At 48.9% G+C, this 18,944-nt stretch overlaps 2 protein-coding genes across 2 annotated transcripts in view; both read right to left on the bottom strand.

The window, feature by feature from the left end:
• LOC130112393 (fibrous sheath CABYR-binding protein-like) overlaps positions 1 to 2,726 on the bottom strand; it is a 29,044-nt gene extending 26,318 nt beyond the window's left edge. The window contains exon 1 of the mRNA XM_056279730.1: positions 2,695 to 2,726. The gene's annotated coding sequence lies outside the window, so the exon portion shown is untranslated. The remainder of the gene's footprint in view (positions 1 to 2,694) is intronic.
• A 4,889-nt stretch (positions 2,727 to 7,615) lies between these two features.
• Positions 7,616 to 18,529, bottom strand: LOC130113330 (transcription factor AP-4-like). The gene is made up of 7 exons (XM_056280918.1): positions 18,235 to 18,529; positions 16,331 to 16,496; positions 15,800 to 15,898; positions 15,293 to 15,463; positions 12,456 to 12,608; positions 9,197 to 9,367; positions 7,616 to 7,771 (listed from the first exon to the last, which is right to left on the bottom strand). Exons 1-7 carry the CDS (start codon positions 18,321 to 18,323, stop codon positions 7,616 to 7,618), a joined length of 1,005 nt encoding a protein of 334 aa, XP_056136893.1. The 5' UTR covers positions 18,324 to 18,529.
• Between the last annotated feature and the right edge of the window lie 415 nt (positions 18,530 to 18,944).

Genomic DNA, 18,944 nt, shown 5'->3' with positions numbered 1-18,944 from the left:
ACACACACTCATGTAACACATAGACACACATTCATGTAACACATAGACACACATTCATGTAACACACAGACACACACTCATGTAACACATAGACACACATTCATGTAACGCATAGACACACAATCATGTAACACATAGACACACACTCATGTAACACATAGACAGACATTCATGTAACACATAGACACACACTCATGTAACACATAGACACACATTCATGTAACACATAGACACACAATCATGTAACACATAGACACACACTCATGTAACGCCGCATCCATTTGCACACTGGCACGGAAAAGCAAACAAACGGCGGCCGTCACGCAACCCGTGAGGCTGCAGCGCTTTATTCTCCTTCAACCAGGCCTTTTATGGTTCATCATGCGAGCACGAGAAGGAAACCAGCTCTGCTGGGGGGTAACAGGCCACCCTGGTTACCCCCCCCCCCCGGTCTGCCCTGACCTCCACCGCCCGTTATAGCCGGGACATCCCCGCACATGGAGCATGTTGCCTGCCTGCCTGCCTGCTGGCCGGCTGGGCCGGCCGGCTGGTTGGCCGGCTGGCTGGCCGGCTGGTTGGCCGGCCGGCTGGCTGGTTGGCCGGCCGGCTGGTTGGCTGGCTGGTTGGCCGGCCGGCTGGCTGGCTGGTTGGCCGGCTGGCTGGCTGGCTGGTTGGCCGGTTGGCTGGTTGGCTGGCTGGCTGGTTGGCTGGTTGTCTGGCTGGCTGGTTGCCTGCCTGCCTGGCCGGCCGGCCGGCGGGCTGGCCGGCTGGCTGGCTGGCTGGCTGACCACATGACAGATTATCAGTTCTGCACACAGGGGCGAAGATAAACTGGTGGGCGGCGAAATTCAATCAAGACATCGAAAGTAATTCAATAAAGCGGTCGGGGGCCGTAATCTCAGCGGGGACATTTGTGCGGCTGCAGCACACGAGAGCCTCGGTGGTGTCACCACAGGGTGTCGCTGCAACCGGGGAGAGCTTTTGTACGCATGTGTGTGTGTGTGTGTGTGTGTGTGTGGCTTTTCACATGAAGCCGCATCACGTGATGGGGGACGACGGTGCTGAAAGGCTGCGGTGTCGTGCGGGGGTCTTAAAAAGAAGAATATGAGTCCACGGTATCCGATTACCCCTCCTCTCTCCGACAGGGGGCCTAACACCTGGCGGGGAGCGATATTATGAACCCTACATAGCCCTCGCCAAAATCCCGTACCCTGTCCCAAATCTCGCGAACGGACGCCGGATTTCCGCTGCGTTGCTAAGGAAACAATTAACTATCAACTCGGTGCGAAGCAAAGCTAACGTTAGCTACCTTCAATTTTGTAATTTTGTATTTTTCGCAATTTTGGACAGCTGGCTGCTTTTGTAATTTTGGACTGCTGGCTGTCAACAACAGAACGGAGGTAAGTAACGTTAGTTGTCACACGCCTCTGCTCCTTGGATACGTTATTGGTATTATATTAATGTTGATTGTGGATAACTTAGACAGGTTAAATTGTGGGTGTACAGCGTTTCCTTGATGAGCGCTAACCCCATAACAACATATTTTCGCGTTGCTACGGTGGCGCACACGTGACAAAGCCAGAAACGGGATTTTGGCGAGGCCTATGTAGGGTTCATAATATCGCTGGCGGGGAACCGGCGCAAGGACAGACAAGGGTATCTATCTCCTGCAAAGCAGCTCGAAACCGGCATGGCAAATTCACCATGTGGTCACCGAACCCGGGTGTGGGGGTGGGGTGGGGGGGGCGTGTTGACCTCCACAGTTTAACTTCGCACCAGCGGCAGCGTCACGCCTCGCGCTAATTTGGATGGTTTTGAACCGCAGAACAATAAAGCTGAGATTCTGTCGACATCTAGGCAACATGTGACGCTCACCGGCCGCAGGGCATCATCACATTTGAAGGCCTGCAGCCGATTTGCAGCCGCACGCGGGACAGGTGACGAGCGCGACCCTCCCGCGGCGAGTCCGGATAACTGAACGGCGACCGGGTTGGCTTTCTTTTTTTTTTTTTTTGGCCTCGAGTCCCCCAGCTTTGTTTTCCACACAGGCTGTGAGAGCCGGGCAGGCAGGACGGTTTCCTACAGCTGGTGTCACACTTCAGCGATGACATTTCCCCTCATAACACCCCCCCACACACACTCTATAGACTGTTGCAGCGTTAACTTTGGTTTGTCCGTGGATCAGCCAAGCGCCCACGTGAGACACGATACGTACTGGCCTCCGCGGGCACGTTTCCGCCAAACACAGGAAAACAGGAATTCCCCCTTAAGCGTCAAGAGGAATTCCCCCTTAACGGAATACAAACTGACCAAAAACATCCACAACACCGAGACGGGATTTGAACTCCCATGCAGACGTTTTAACAGCTGACCAACAACGTCTGAACCCGAACGACAGACCACATCCAGTTAAACGGGATGCTGGCATTCGGTCGTAATCCACATGTAAAGATAATTTCTCCCTTTCTGCGAGAGCGTGGAAATATCAGCAATATGGCGTTAACTCAAAAGCCTACACGTCTGACCTGATCCACGTCACAGAATAAACATTAGACATTTTGAAAGAAAGCAGACACGTCTCCCTTAGACACCCAATAAGTTGCCATCCAAATCGCATACAATGCACCAACACAGAAGACCCCCCCCGCCCCCCATGAACCACCCAACATTTCTGAACCAATTCCTCATTCATACCTGCAGCATTCAGGGCCAGCAGGGAGAGCAGGCAGCACACCAGGACCACAGACTTCATTTTGGCTGCCAGGGGCCTATCCCCGGTGTCTCGGGGTATATATATACACACACACTCACACACACACACACACCGCCCTCACAGAAGGTCAAAGGTCAAACCGGCAGAGGTGGGGCGGCAGCAGCAACTGCAGCCATTTTCGCCATCCCGAGTGTCACAGCAGTTGCCCGAGCCAATCAGCGGCTATTACGGGCGGAGGGGGGAGGGAAGAGCCAAAGCTCCGGCGGGACAGGTGTGGATCTAATGTTGGCGGGACGGAACAGGAGCCCCCTTTTTTTAAATCGCAGCTTGCAGGAGCTTCAAGATGTGGCACCGCAGAATGTGCCAACTTGCCAACACTTGCATGACGCGAGAGCACTAAAACACAATCCAGTCGCCCCCCCCACACACACACAATGGTTTGCGCTACTTTGAATGCACATTTAAGAGCTAATAAACGTGACTCGGTGACTCACAACCTAAGATGGAGGCCCGGGTAACATCAGCGTTGGCTTCTTGTGTGGCTCCGAAGTGAAAGCCCGTGAGAAACTCTGACTGCTGCAGAGCCGTTACTGACCACTGCCACCTAGTGGACTACCGGTGTCACTTCACTCACAGCGGAAGTACTTTGGTCACACAGGACTGATTTGATGCGCCCACGCAGAGGGAAAAAGTCATCTTACTCGAGCTTTATAGAAAAAGTACAAATTTTATTGGTTTTTTTTTTCCTCCAAAAAAAAAAGAAGAAGAAGAAGAAGAAGGTCTTTCACCCAGGTTTTTATAAACAAAATATAACAGCTTCTCATCAACCGGGACCGACCCAAAAAAAAACAAATACAAAAAAAACATTAAAAATGGGAAACAAGATGCAGTAAAAGACAGATAAGAACATTAGCAGAAGTAAAATAAACCATTCAGTTCTAGCTTACAATACAAAAAAGAAAAACAACTTTAAAAAAAAAAAAGGTAAATTTTCCATCATTGATTTCAGGCAGTAAAGAAGAGCAAGTGCTTCATAATCACAAATGTATCTCAGATGCCAATAAGAGGCAGCGACGCTGCAACAAAATGTACAAACTGAGGGCCGGCGTGTTGGTCCTGCTTCGGCCTCGGCGAAACACGCCGGTCCAGTAGAGCTACCAAGAGAAACCCGACACGGAACTCCACATCCATCAATTAAAACGTCCAACCCTCGGCTACAAAACAACCGTTCGAAACAAACAGGTAAAATAAAAAAATAAAAAACACAACTCAGACAAATACAAAAATGTGTTGCTCAACTGGGGCAGGCTGTTCAAACTAGATTTAAAAAGAGGACATCCAAAAAGAGGAAAGAAAAGTGAACAGCATCCACCCAACATATGCAAAACAGCTGCGTTAAAAAGACAAAACTTGTACTTGAAATGAAAACCCCCGACCCACCAACACAAACGCACAACATTGTCGAGAGAGAGAAAAACATGGCAATCGATAACACATGTACAACTGGCAACAGTACATACAGGATGAGATTTCAAAAACAGAAGAAGAAGAAGAAACCCATCCAAATGAATGGAATGTATACGGGATCAAGTCGGCACGTCAGATGGGGAGCCAGGCAGGGATGACCGTGGCCCCGGAGGGATTCCAGTTCAATTCCCGAGAAGAAGAAGAAAAACAAAAACGCTAAGCAACGCGAAATGGTGGGAACAGGCTCGGTGTGTTGGCGAGGGTGACCTCTAGTGTTCAGTTCAGTGCATTACAACCACACGAACTGAATATCTGGACTCACCAACTTTATGAAGTTTTTTTGTTTGCTTTAACAAAACTTCAGCTCCGACGTTACATTTATTTATCTGTTCTTTTCAACAGTAACGCCTCGTCTGAGCATCTCATCGGGTTTATTGGGGGAAGGATGCTGAATACGGAGCTGCCGGGGGAAGAGGAGAAGAGGAAGGCCAAAGAGGAGGTTTACGGATGTGGTGAGGGAGGACATGCAGGTGGCTGGTGTGCCAGAGGAAGATGCAGAGGACAGGAAGAGATGGAGACAGACGAGCCGCTGTGGCGCCCCCTAACGGGGGCAGCCGAAAGTAGTAGAATCAGGATACTTTATTCACCCCCGAGGGGAAACTGGGTAGTATCGTCTCATCAGAGTTCCTACATATTTTAGATTTCAAAATTTCACTTTTTTTTCCCCCCTTGACCGGATATGCAAGTTGTGGTCAAAATTTACTATCTGTGTTGACCCTGGGTAAAAAAAATTTTTTTAAAATCACTACGGCAGATTTTAGGACAGCCAACAGATATGACTGGCTACACCAACATGACATTTGTGTATTGGGACAAGATGTTTTTTCCCTCGAAATGTCAAGACCTGGATATTTATACTTAAGACTTACGTAGGAACTCTGACTTGGTGAGCGTGTTAAGAGATGGCTTAAGGGATTTTAAGGTGGAGGGGCAGGCAGGAGAGCACCAGGTTGACTGAGGGCTCCTTGGGCATGCATGTCGAGGACTATACTTGTGTTTACCGGGTGTTGTTAGTGTATATGCCTGGCAACCGGGCCTAGAGAACATCTTCATCCCCCCACATGTAGAGCGGCTTAGCTGTAAATAAGATGCAACTGCCCCCACATCCCAGAACCCGAGTGGACTGTTACCAGAATTACCAACCAACAGAAGTAGGAGTAACAGGGGTCGGGGGGGGTTGGTCGTCAGGGCAAAGAGCTACTTTAGTCTTGTTTCAATTTTCAGATGGACTGGCGGCCTGTCTGTGATGGACTGGCGGCCTGTCCAGGGTGTCTCCCCGCCTGCCACCCAATGACTGCTGGGATTGGCTCCAGCATCCCCGCGACCCTGACCAGGATAAGCGGTTTGGATAATGGATGGATGGATGTTTTCAATTCACAATGTCTACAGACAAAGCTGGACATGTTATTTGTTGGTTAATTTTCAGGATGCAACGGCCACTTCGCACCAGAACGACCAGGATTTCACGCCTACTTTAAACGACCACAGGCGGTCAAAATGACCGCCGGTTCTTAAACTCGATATTCTGCCAAGATAAATACCCAACTGAGATATTAATGCATTACATATGTTAGTATGTCTTTTAGGAAACTAACGGACACCAAAATTAATATTTGAACAACTTTTAATACTATTTTTCAAACAATTTAAAATGGCCGCTGTCCAACACCTGTACATACTCTTATTTTGATGGCTCATGGTCGTTGTAGGTAGATCTTATAACTTTTTTCTTTTTTGCAATTGATCTAAAACCAATTTTAATGCAAATATATGCAATTTCAGCTGCGTTCAGGGAGCGGCAGGTCTGTATCTTTTATTTTTTTCCCCCACAAAGTTATTAAACTTTGAAAATCCAAAACGGTCATCATGACCACCTCGGTCGTTCTAGTGTTACGTGTGCGACTGCTTATTTCCAGGCCTCCGCGAATGAATTTTTAAAATTTCAGCTGTTTGAAAATAAAACCCTCACCCTCTACATTCTGCTGGACTTTCAGAATAAATCTTTCAGCGAGAGAAACAATCCATCGTTTAAATCCACAGATCAGAACAGATTTCGTTTTTGTTCAAGTGGATAAGAATTCGCCCACTCGACGGCCACGTTCAAACTAACGCCCCTTTTCCACGACGTGCTACCGGCTCCACTCGACTCGCCCTTTTTTGGTTTTCCATTACCGGAAAGTACTGGCATTTTGGTAACGGTTACCACTTTCCTGGTACCACCTTTTGTCGAGGTTCCCCCCAAAAAAATGGAACGGGTACCAAAATCACGACGCGCTCATGGGATATCACCCGGCACTTTTAAATACGGAAGCGGTCGAAGCGGAGTTATCTTCAAAGTACATTTTGAAATTTTAAAAAGATGGAGAGCTGAAAATCCAGCTCCACTGAGGGGGGGGGGGGGGTCCTGGTACGGTATAGCAAAACGACCCAGAAGCGAGGCGAGTCGAGCCAAGCCGGTACCGTGTAGCCGAAAAGGGGCAGAAGTTTCCATCATCTGTCATGAACTCAGAAGATTATGAAAGGTATTCCCTTTAAGCCGGGTTCGACGATGACCGGCACAGGGCAACAGTTGAGAGTGAAGCGATACGACTGGAGGAAAAACAAAAAGTGCAGCTCCTTGTCCCTTTTTTTTTTTTTTTTAAACCAAAGGCTAAGCGTTGCTCGGTTGTTGCGGTGTTACATTCAACTCTCCACTATACAGGCATTTGTCAGTTCCTAACAAATAATACTGTCTCCGTATACAGCCGCTGGACTTGATTGTGTGTAGCACACATTTACAAAACAAAAAGAATAAAAAAAAAAAAAAAAAAGATTTCAAGTTTAAAAGTTTATGGTCTGTCCCATAAGAGGCACAACTTTCCCCGTGTGCCGTAGCGAAGGAGAACCTCGTTCCCTTGTGACGGGCACGGGCACGGGAACGCAGCCTCGCCGAGATCCCACCGGGCCGCCCGCCGCCGCACGTCGGCTCTCCTATGTCATCGATCTTCATCGCTCTTCCCAGACTTTACAAAACACAACCGACGAGAGAGCTTAACCGCTGGATCTACAACTTGGGATAATGCCAAAGAAAGGACGTTTCTCCTGGAAGGAATCGATCAGTTCTTTTACAGTGGGTAGGTATCTGAAAAACGTGTGTGTGTGTGTGTGTGTGTGTGTGTTGGCTTGTGTGTTCCTTTGTTGAAATTTGAGTGAAGTCTGGGTCCTGACCAAACACAACCTCTCTCTCTCTCTGCCATGTCAGGATACACCTGAGTGTGTTTGTGTACTTTGTGTGTGTGTCTGTGTGGGTGTGTGTACATATATATATATATATATATATATATATACGTGTGTATGTGTATGTGTGTGTGATTGTACTGCGATTATGAACATCGATCAGTTCATGGAGCAATCCTCTCCCTCCGTGTCGGTGTCTGTGTCTGAGCAGGCCGTATCCATGGCGACGTGGGCAGGGCTCACGATGACGGCTCGTCTCTGCTCCTCCTCCGCACTGGTCCTCCTCTCCTGAGTGCGTTCGATATGCTGGATGGCCTGGATGGGTGGGGGACACAAAACACTTGTCATTTGTTTGTTTATTTTCTTCCCCCAATTGTACCTGGCCAGGGTGTCTCCCCGCCTGTCACCCGGTGACTGCTGGGATAGGCTCCAGCATCCCCACGACCCTAAGAGCAGCATAAGCCGTCTGGATAATGGATGGATGGATGTATCCGGCCAATTACCCCACTCTTCCCGAGCCTTCCTGGCCGCTGCTCCACCCCCTCTGCCGATCCGGGGAGGGCTTGCAGACTACAGCATGCCTCCTCCTCCGATACACGTGGAGTCGCCGGCCGCTTATTTTCGCCTGACAGTGAGGAGTTTCGCCGGGGGAACGTAGCGCATGGGAGGACCACGCTATCCCCCCCCCCAAAAAGGCGCCCCGACCGACCAGAGGAGGTGCCAGTGCAGCGACAAGGACACACCCACATCCGGCTTCCCACCCGCACCCACGGCCAATTGTGTCTGTAGGGACGCCCGACCAAGCCGGAGGCAACACGGAGATTCGAACCGGGATCCCCGTGTTGGTAGGCAACGGAATAGACCGCTACGCTACCCGGACGCCCCGAAACAATCATTTATAAAAGGTCGGGTGTCACGTCTTACCCTAGTTCCCCAAAATTTCTAGCAGTCCGAATCTGTTTAAGGAAAATTCTGACTTATTTCCTTCCATCTGAGCGCCATCTTCCCATCATTATGAGTCGAGCGATGGGTAGCGGCATCTTTTAAAGTGACTCAGCACTGCGTAAGGTCGCGTCGGCCGACAATCCCGGTACGGTCGGTCAGCGCGGTGATCGGCCGTTGTTACATTTTCCTTTACTTCTCCCCACTTCTCCCACCCTTCCGCTAATACGTCCCCCCACAACAGCTCGCTCCCTGTGGGACGACAGAGCAAAACCCTTGCTCCGGGGTAAGAAAAGGATTCGATATCTTTATAATCCCACGCCCGATGGCAAGGCGAGGGCTCTCGAGATTCTCATGACATTCTCAATCTGTAAGTGCTTAAAAGAAAAAACAAAAAAAGGCCATTTTAGCGGACACTTGGCGAGGGGTTACGCTGAGGCTCAGTGCGCGGCAGTTGGCCGACGCTAGCTTGCGCAATGCTGAATCAATTTAAAAAGATTCTGCTACGCATCACCCGGCCTGACTCCCAACAACAGGAAAACAGGCCTTCAGTTAGAAAACACCAGTATTTTCCTTGAACTCTTGGAATTTTTTGTTGGTCTCAACAAAGAACACAAAAAAAAAAGCTTGTATTTACTGTGCCAAAGGGCCAAACAGACCGTTACGAGGGGACGACTGGAGTGTTTGTCCTCTCCGCTTCCCCGTCTCCGTTAAGACCCCGTATACACGTGACCCGACCAAGATAAAACATAAAAAAAAAAAAACCCCACTATGCTGCGCACAAAACAACGCTGGTACCTGAACGATGGTGTCGAGGTTCTGCCTCGACGTTGACACGGCGCTGGTCTGGACCCCCGGGCTCATGGTAACCACCGTGATGTGATGATGGGGGTGCTGCATTAGCGTCGGGGCCGGGACAATGACCGTAGGGTGGTGGGTCGGGGCTGGGGGGGTGATGGTATCCAACACCTGGAGGGCAAAAGAAAATGAATAATAAAGTGAAACGGGTTTCTGCAGGCCCGTGCTGTGTTATAACTTATAGAGACACTTTTCTACATCGACTTCAGAGAGTGGTTGTTAATTATGCTCAAGAACAGAGACAGAAACAAAGACATATTCATGAGGTCGGTGCAGCTACACAGTAGGGCACTTTAGGACCGAGTCTGATTGTGTGCGTATGTGCAGTAAATATTGACATAGACAGAGGGTCATTTCGAGTAAACCTACTTGAGTAACGCATAAACAGATGAGCGAAGTCCCAACAGATGTACTGACTTTTAAAGCCAGCATTGTACCGTCGTGAGTAGAGCAAGATGTATCACCGCCATTTAACTAAGACCGCTCAGTACCGACAGCCCTAGACAACTTTTATATATATGCTATTAAGTTTTGAAGGTGGCACGGTGGCACAGTCGCCTCACAGCTACAAGGTCCTGGGTTCGAGCCTCAGGGTAGTCCACCCTTGGGGGTCGTCCCGGGGTCGCCCTCTGGGTGGAGTTTGCATGTGTGGGTTTCCTCCCACAGTCCAAAGACAAGTAGGTCAGGTGAATCGGCCATACTAAATTGTCCCTAGGTATGAATGTGTGTTTGTGTGTGTTGGCCCTGTGATGGCCTGGTGGCCTGTCCAGGGTGTCTCCCCGCCTTCCGCCATATGACTGCTGGGATAGGCTCCAGCATCGCCGCGACGCTGAGAGCAGGATAAGCAGTTCAGATAATGGATGGACGGATGAAGTTCTGAATTAAACTTGTACATATGCTGATTATTAAGTTGTGAAGTCTGCTTTTACTGTTTCACAGCGAGGGCTGTCACCATCATGACATTTTTGTTGACGATTATCCATCCATCCATTATCCAAACCGCTTATGCTGCTCTCACGCTGGAGCCCATCCCAGCAGTCATTGGGCGGCAGGCGGGGAGACACCCTGGACAGGCCGCCACACCGTCACACAGGGCCGACACACACACATACAAACACCTTCACCCCTAAGGGCACTTTAATATGGCTGATTCCCCTGACCTACATGTCTTTGGACTGTGGGAGGAAACCCACGCAGACACGGGGAGAACATACAAACTCCACACTGAGGACGACCCCCAAGGTTGCACTACACCGGGCCTCGAACCCAGACCGCGCTAACCACTGCCCCGCCTAGTTGACAATTCATTTTCATAAAAATAATTGCGATTAATGATTTGTCTTTTTAAAATTTGTGCTATTAGCGCTTTTGACCGCCACCTTTTTGCTGCAAATCCGACAAATCGCCTCCTCCAAGTTATCGGGCTCTCCGTTTTCATTTGGCTCAAAACCAAAATGTGCCCACAGCAGAGTTGTGGTGTTCGGCTTTGCAACTACGTCCATGATGTTGATGTCAACAGACGCTTGTCGAAATGCAGTCATAGAATATTATAGAATATTCAAGGCTCAGCGTTTTCGGTTTTTTTATTTTTCAAAGCCATCCAGCATGCCGAATTTCACCACAAGAGGGCACTGTTACATAACCTCACATGAACAGGAACATAAAATCCGGGTGAAAATCAGTTTAAACCGATCTGCTCCTTTTAAAAAAAAATCTGGGTATTTTTCGGTGAACATCGGTAAAAACCGAAAAACGCTGAGCCTTGAGAATATTACAGAATGAGCGTCTCAAGATAAACAGTTTGTTGGCGCCAATTCACCACCCGTGCTCCAGGGGCGCAACAAGATGACGTCCTTAAAAGAGCGCCAGTCAAACAAATGGTGGAAAACGACGTGGAAATACTGATGGAAATGTGACAGTTCTGTTAAGTTTCGTCCAGCTGTTTTTATACAAATGAACGGAAACGATTCTGATGATAATGCAAAATGACCGCGGTCAGGTCAAATAATCGCGATCAGGCGATAACGTAATAATTGTGACAGCCCTACTTGCAGCCCCTGCAAGCAAGCGAGAGTATATATATACTCTTATTTACGCTCCAGAGAACGTGAGGTACTTACAAATATGATTTGGTCATCTGTCTTTATGCACGCTCAATAATCCAGGTAGGAAAATCACAGGAAGTTGAATCGGTTCATCTGGACACAACGTTTATTGAGAGAAACGTTTCATCATCGCTCATCTTAAGTGACCTCTTCAGTCTCAACTGACTGCAGGTATCCCCACCCTTATACACGATACCGAGGGTGGGGATACCTGCGGTCAGTTGAGACTGAAGAGGCCACTAAAGCCCCTTTCACACTGGCCAAAAAACCTGCTAACATCCGCCTTTGGTGGTCAACATACACATGGACAATCGTCATTCACTCCCGGGTCAAATGACTCTGCAGTAGTCACGGGTATTTATCGGCTCCACCTCCGATTGGCATCGATGCAAGCGCGACATCCGGGTGGACACGCTAATTTGCGCGGCGACGTAGTGCCATTGTCCGCGCGTCATAAAAACCGCGCCGGCAACCGAGGAAAAACATTTATCGTCTGTGGGTACGGCGTCTTCGTTCAAGCAGCGCTCGGACATCGTTCAGTCCGCGTTGAGTTTGCATGGTTTGAAAGAGAGACTCAAGTTTTTATACAAGGTATAAAAAGCAACGCTAACCACTGTCTCTCCGGCGGTCAGACCTGGGTCTGCTGGCACCGTGAAAGGAGTCAATTGCTTATTTTTAGCGGGTTCACCCGCATTTAAGAAACCCGCTTATACGCGCCAATTTTGGTGTAAATAGGGTTTTAGATGAGTGATGATGAAAGGTTTCTCTCAATAAACGACGTGTCCGGATGAACCGATCCAACGTCCTGTGATCTGGCCAGCTGGTTTAAATTGAAACGTTTTGGCGAACACTTAACGCGTTAGCAAGGGATCTAGCACTGAACTGAAACACCTTGTTTATCAAGCCGACTGAAAGCGCCCCTTTTCCCCATGAGACCACTGCAATCCCAGAATGCCAGCAGTCAAAACGGGAGAATATTTTCTCAGCTGGGCAACCCTAACTCATACCAGTTCACTACTTTTTTTTGAGAATGTAAAAACTATTTACATGTATTTTCACCGAGGTCTACTACGTGTATGTGTGTTCTGTCTGACCTGTGGGCTCTGTGTGTGCCTGTCGGCGGGCTGCCCATGAATCTGCTGCAGCCGTAACAGAGTCTGGCTCTGGAGTTGGGCCTGCTCCTCCTCCAACTGCTGAGTGATCACCTTCAGACGCTCTGGATGCAGGTGGCTATCTAAAGAGCGGACCTGTACATGCCCGCACACACATGGTAAAGGTTTTTCAGAGACTCAGACAAAATAGCGCTAAAGTTGTTGCCGCAGCATCCCCCCCCCCCTTTTCTCCCCAGTTGTACCCGGCCAATTACCACACACTTCTGACCAGTCCCAGTCGCTGCTCCACCCCCTCTGCTGATCCGGGGAGGGCTGCAGACTACCACATGCCTCCTCCCATACATGTGGAGTCACCAGCCGCTTCTTTGCACCTGACAGTACAGGCGCCCCGGCTGACCAGAGGAGGCGCTAATGCAGCGACCAGGACACATACCCACATCCGGCTTCCCACCCGCAGACACAGCCAATTGTGTCTGTAGGGACGCCCGACCAAGCTGGAGGTAACACGGGGATTTGAACCAGCAATCCCCGTGTTGGTAGACAATGGAATAGACCGCCATGTTACCTGGACGCCCTTGCCGCAGCATTTTTATGTGATTCCATATGGATACCCATTATCAGGAAAACGTTAAAATACCTTTTGTATTTAACATGCGTTGAGGGAAGTTCAAACCACGTGCACTGTCTAAAATACTGTACTGTATCATCAACCGAGACAAACTTATCCAACATTTTGTGGGGTTTCTCTGCAGTTTGGTATCTCAGCTCCTGTTCATCGTTCCTTTCCTTCTCCCAAAATGTTTCTCAGGTAGATCCAGGGTTGCACAATTAGAGTATGTCCACACTAACATGTAGGTAGGGCTGTGCGATATGACGATATACTATATTGTGTGACGACAGAAAACGCCTATCACTTCATATTAAGCCCTATCGTTTATTTCGTCGTGTCCCAAATCACACTGTTGACGGCAATATTTTTTGTCATTTGGACGACCCTTTCCGAAATGTATATGAAGGCAAACCAAACAAACATGGAGGACAGTGAACGTAATGCAGAACGGGGTAATTCCGAACAGGACTCCGACCAGCCAGGACCAAACGAGGAGCTTGTACCTAAAAGAGGGGCTACTTCTGTCCTATGGGTGTGGTTTGGGTATGAGAAGTCTGACAGACCAGAAAACCGTACTTTGCAAAATCTGCTGCACGCCGGTCCCCACAACAGACTCAAACGCCACTAGCCTCTTTTACCACCTACGCAACTATAGTTGAAGTGTTTTCTATTTATATTTTATACATTAATATTTCATATTTTGTTACATGCTTGATTGAAAATTTGCACAAAGGTACTAAATAAAAGGATACAAATAAGGTAACACTTCAGTATGGGGAACGTAGTCACCATTAATTAGGTGCTTATTAGCATGCAAATTAGCAACATATTGGCTCTTAATTGGTCATTATTACGTACTCATTAATGCCTTATTCTGCATGGCCTTATTACACAACCAGTAAGCCATTAACTGAGTTTTCCCTCTATAACCTCAGAATTATTGCTTATTAGTAGTACCATCTCAATATGCTTTGCTTAGTATGGACTTTATAAGGTGGTAGTACCACAAGAAGAGTTATTCTCCCTTACTAACACTTAATGAATATGGTCTGTTCTTACATAACAACACACAAAACTACAAGTGTTCATAGTGTTAAATTACTGTAAATTAAGTTTTTGTTAATTAGAATATGTTCCCCATACTAAAGTGACATCTTGATCATTACTAATTCACTAGTAATTAAGTTTTTTTATGTTCCCCATACTAAAGTGTTACCAAATAATCAAATATGATTAAGTACCTTTTATTTGTCGAGTCTATAACTCAAAATGTAATCAGAAATAGGCCTTTCTATGTGGTCATTTTATATACACTAATTTATTCACTGAATTTACATAAAATGTGCTGTACCGTGATATGTATCCTTATCGTGATATGAATGACCTATATCATATGTATCGTTATCACGATATAGCTCATTCATATCATGATATGTATCCTTACCGTGATATGAATGACCTATATCATATGTATCGTTATCATGATATGAATGACCTATATCATGATATAAGATTTTGGTCATATCGCACAGCCCTACATGTAAATGCATCTTTTTTTTTTTCATTTTCCTCACTAGGCTAATATTATTGACCACCGAAAAATGGGGCGTTTTGAAAATGCTTCCCAAAGTGGACAAATGTGAAAACACAGTAAAAAATTGAGCTTTTGAGAAACCTTGAAGTATTATAGTTATGTGATTAGCAGCTCAAGGTGCGTTGGCATGCCCTATCAAAGAAACTTTAGTGTTTTTCTATTGTTACAGCATTTCTGATTGGAAAACACTAGTGGACAGAAAAGTCTTTGCCCATTTTTGGCAAACCACATTCTCCAGATCAGTATGAACGTGCTCTACACAACCACACTAATGGCTGACAAACCAAACTGGAGGTCTTATTATCCTTATCAAATATAAAAAGTAGGTTGGAAAGCTCAACAATGGTTGGTGATTTTTGGCATTTACCAGTTGCTTAAACTGTGGATGAAGAAGCTGTCCTTTCTCTATCCACCCTTTCCTTAAGACCTTTGGTTTAGATAACGAAATTCACAAACTTCAAAACATGCAAACCCCATTAGAAAGTTGACCGCTCAGTCAACTTTCTAATGGGGTCTGCAGGTCCTAAAAAAGTTTGTTTAGGGGAGTCTGCGATGGGGAACAGATGGTCACTCTCCAGCTACATATTAGTAGTAACCAAGCTCCATTTCTCTCACCTTCTCCTCCAGCAGCATCCGGGCTGAGCGCTCCTTCTCCAGCTGCTGTCGGAGCTCCAGCATCTCCCTCCTCAGCTCCTCTCCCTTCTCCTCCTCCAGAGTGTCTGGAGAGCCAATTCCTTCATCCTTCTCTTCTGCTCGCCTCCTCTTAGGTGACGAACCACTGAACTCCTGGAAGGAGACGGACAGCGATAGTAGCCACATAATTCCTGTATGAGAGCTTCATGATGGAACTCCAGGAAAAACACATTGAAACATCTACTGACTACCAAAGCAGGAAAATATTTTTTGCATGCCATTAGAACTTGTGTAGACAGTGATCTACACTTTCATCTGGTTAAGTATGCAATCCCAGTATCCAACTTGTGATTAGGTGTCTACACTTCTACCACACAAAGTAAAAACTCGTGAATGCCAGTCACGAAGTGCGTAGTTTCCCGTTCTTTCGACCATGTCGTGTGTACGGTGACTATAAAACCAAAAAGCACCAAGCAGCAGGCAGTTTACCTGGATGAAGCGTTTGAGTTGGTTGTTCTGCTGTAGGAGTTGGGTCTTCTCCTGCTCCAAGGTAAAGATGTAGTCCGCCGTCTGTTGCAAGATGGCCGCCTGCCGGGAAAGGATACAATCGAAGGTGAATGCATATAGCAGGGTTCCTGACAAAATGTGTGCTGAATTAAACCAAAATTCAAAAGCTGTTCGCATTCAGTGAACTCCTTTCACATTCACCATGTTCTGCCATGTGATCAAACATTAAAAACACTGCACATAAAAAAGGTCATGTTGTAAACCAGTAATAAGACCCACTGGCTGATTGACTAGGGGGGTCTGACCCTTCAGCCGAGCGATTAGTGATGTCGCCTTGTGGTGCAGCACACCCCGTATCGAATCCCGCACCGGGCAAGAAAATAACCGGTTACACTGTTATACAGTAAAACTGCATAAGGCAAAAATGGACAGCTAATGACAATACATTCGCGTCATTGACAAAAACACTCAGTGTGTTCACTTTTCTGTTTGTATGCCTATTGGTGTCTGCACCTTGCTGAGTTTTTCTCCATCTGTGTGAGGCAAGAGTGTTTTGAGCGACTGGAATCCTGCGTTGATGCTTTGCATGCGTCGGCGCTCGTTGCTGTTGGCGATCTCCCGGCGGATGCGCCTCTCCTGATCCTGGGCCGTCTCCGGGCTGAGGGGGATGTTGGCCAGGCTGCGGGGAATAAGACAAAGGCAAGTGGTCACCCTCCAATATGCAGATCACCTCCACTCAGATTGAATTCAGACAGAACAAGCACACTGCAAGAAGCAACAGAGGCCGGGCCTCTTTCTCCTGTGCACATTACACCGCCACTTCCAGGTCTAATTTCACTGATGCTCCTCGGCGGCCATTTAAAAGGCCCAAACACCAAAAACAGCACAGCCACTGCAAAAATTAGACTACCTTTCGCAACACAGCACGCTAACAAGACCAACTCATGAAAGCGATGCAGAGATCCTATAATAGCTGCACCAGAATGGTCCTTTTTAGACAGCAGTATGAGTTCCTTGGGGGGGTGGGGGGGGGGTGCACGCACATTGGGTTAACACCTTGGGCAACCATTGCAAAAAAAAAAAAAAAAACGTCCTTCACTTCCGGCTAATCAGAGCAACCTTTGACCTGAAAACCTGGCCCAGGCTTTACAGTTGGTACCGACCCCTCTGCATTCCTCAGCCTGAGGAGGTGTCGGGAGTTCACCTGAACTCGCTGCTTCTCTGTGCCCGTCCGTGTTATGTTGACAATAAGTGACCCATTAAGGCCATAGAGGGCCATGACACGTAAAGGACGAACAACCTGTTAAACCAGACGTGGTAAGTTGCCCCCCCCCCCAAAAAAAAGGGGGAGGGGAGGGGAGGGGGGGTGATGTTCTGCTGATCTAGAATAGCTGCACCAGCAGAGCCCGTGCACACTGCGCACGCGGACCGCTGTTGTGCCCCCTTCGTCGCCTTCCCCCGTTAGCGTCTAACGAGCACGAAAGCCCAGCAAAGGTGCACACTCCAGTTTCCTCGTTGTGCGCCATGGCGCTGAAACCCGACACCGCTGGCGAGCTGGCGAGGCCGAGCCAAGCCCCGCCCCCCCGCGCAGCATGGAGAACAATGCTTTCCCCCGACTAGCTTGTAGCCCGAAACGTGCTTGAAAACTTGCCACCCGTCGCCGCCCGTCTACCCTACTAAAAAAAAACCGGTGAAATTTAAAATAAAAGAGCCCCCCCACCACAAAAAAGATCCGGAAAGGTAAAAGCGGCGTCGCTGTGCTAGCGCGGCTAAGCTAATCGCAGCCACGCCGCGAGACAAGCGTGGTCGCGCGCTACGCACGCGCTAGCCGACCGAGCTAACGCGGGGTGAGGCGAGAACGTCGCCCGGGTTTGGCGGCGCATCGTGTCGGCACACATGCCCCTGTAAGGGCCCGGCGAAGGACCGACCATAGGCAAAACAACCCCCCCCCCGGGCGAGACGTGTACTCAGACGGAGGCTTTTGTGGACGGGGGGGGGGGGAACCCAACGCTTGTGCAAAAAACTGGTGCGGTCAAGCCAGCGGCGCACGGCGCCATCGTAACCACGTGGTTGGATGTGCGCTACACAAGACACGGATCGATCTGCTCTCGTTTATCATTGACGCGTTCTGGAATTTACGCTCGCTACAAACGCGCCGTGCCGTGCCGCGCCGCGGCGCCCGCTTTTAACGAGCCGCGCCGCGCCAATTAACGGGGGGGGGGGGCATCGCCCCGCGGCTAGCGTTAGCTGGCACGGCGCGGCTACTACTACGAGCGGCTCTTGCGCCGTGTCGTCGGCAGCGCACTGCGGGGAAGCTAACGGCTAGCCGCGTTAGCTTGAGCCGGGTTACCCAACGCGATCGCGCCAGCATGCGACGGCGCGGCTCGCCCCGAGAGCTCCCGCCGGCGGCGGCTCACCTGCAGAGACCTCCGATCACGTCTTTCTCCGACTTCTTGTACTGCTGTAAGGACGGCATCTTCTCCGTCTGCATCATGAAATATTCCATGCTTTCAAAAAGCCCCCCCCCTTCACAAGAGTCCCGTGTTTTGGTTTTTCCACGGCCCCCTCTCTCTCTCTCTCTTCTCTCTCAAGTCTTGACGATGATGCGATGGCCGAGTATAAAAGTCCTGTCCGCTACACTCGTCGATGTTTCATAGCTGGTGTACCCGAAATAAAATCTCTCTCGGGGGCTGCGGGGGGAGAGGAACAAGAAAGCAGGCAAATCCTTATTCTGGTGCCTCCACAGCTGATGAGGGTTGCTGCGCTTGTGTGCATGTGTGTCCCCGCCCACTACGTGTGTGTTTGCAGCTGATCCGTCTCAAGGCGGGAAACAGCTGGTTGGAATCAAGGGCGGAGGAGTCCGGTTTCCGGAAAGCGGCCAGGGCGGCGCGCGCGCGAACAACCCCGTTTACACTCGGGTTTTAAAAACGCGTTCCGGGCCGGCCGCATCGCAAAGCGGGCCGGCCGCGGGACACGTCGCCGTTTAACGCCACGCGTCTTCCGAACGCGCCCCGCTGACCGCCGGTGATCAGATTTCGTTACTCCGGAGAAGAAGCGGGGGGGGGGGGATTTCGTTACTGTCTACGTCACTTCCGCGACAAGGTCACAGCGTCTCAGTCGAGCGCCA

Source organism: Lampris incognitus, chromosome 5 (assembly GCF_029633865.1).
Source record: "Lampris incognitus isolate fLamInc1 chromosome 5, fLamInc1.hap2, whole genome shotgun sequence".
Taxonomy (NCBI): domain Eukaryota; kingdom Metazoa; phylum Chordata; class Actinopteri; order Lampriformes; family Lampridae; genus Lampris; species Lampris incognitus.
The sequence above is the reverse complement of the archived record's forward strand: the minus strand, read 5'-3'. Positions and strand labels throughout refer to the sequence as shown.

Coding starts and splice junctions, on each gene's coding strand:
- LOC130113330 (XM_056280918.1), bottom strand. CDS start 18,323: ATGGAATATTTCATGATGCAGACGGAGAAGATGCCGTCCTTACAGCAG. Junction 12,609..15,292: donor GGATGCTGCTGGAGGAGAAG/GTGAGAGAAATG, acceptor GGGCATGTACAG/GTCCGCTCTTTAGATAGCCA. Junction 7,772..9,196: donor ACCTCGACACCATCGTTCAG/GTACCAGCGTTG, acceptor CCACCCATCCAG/GCCATCCAGCATATCGAACG.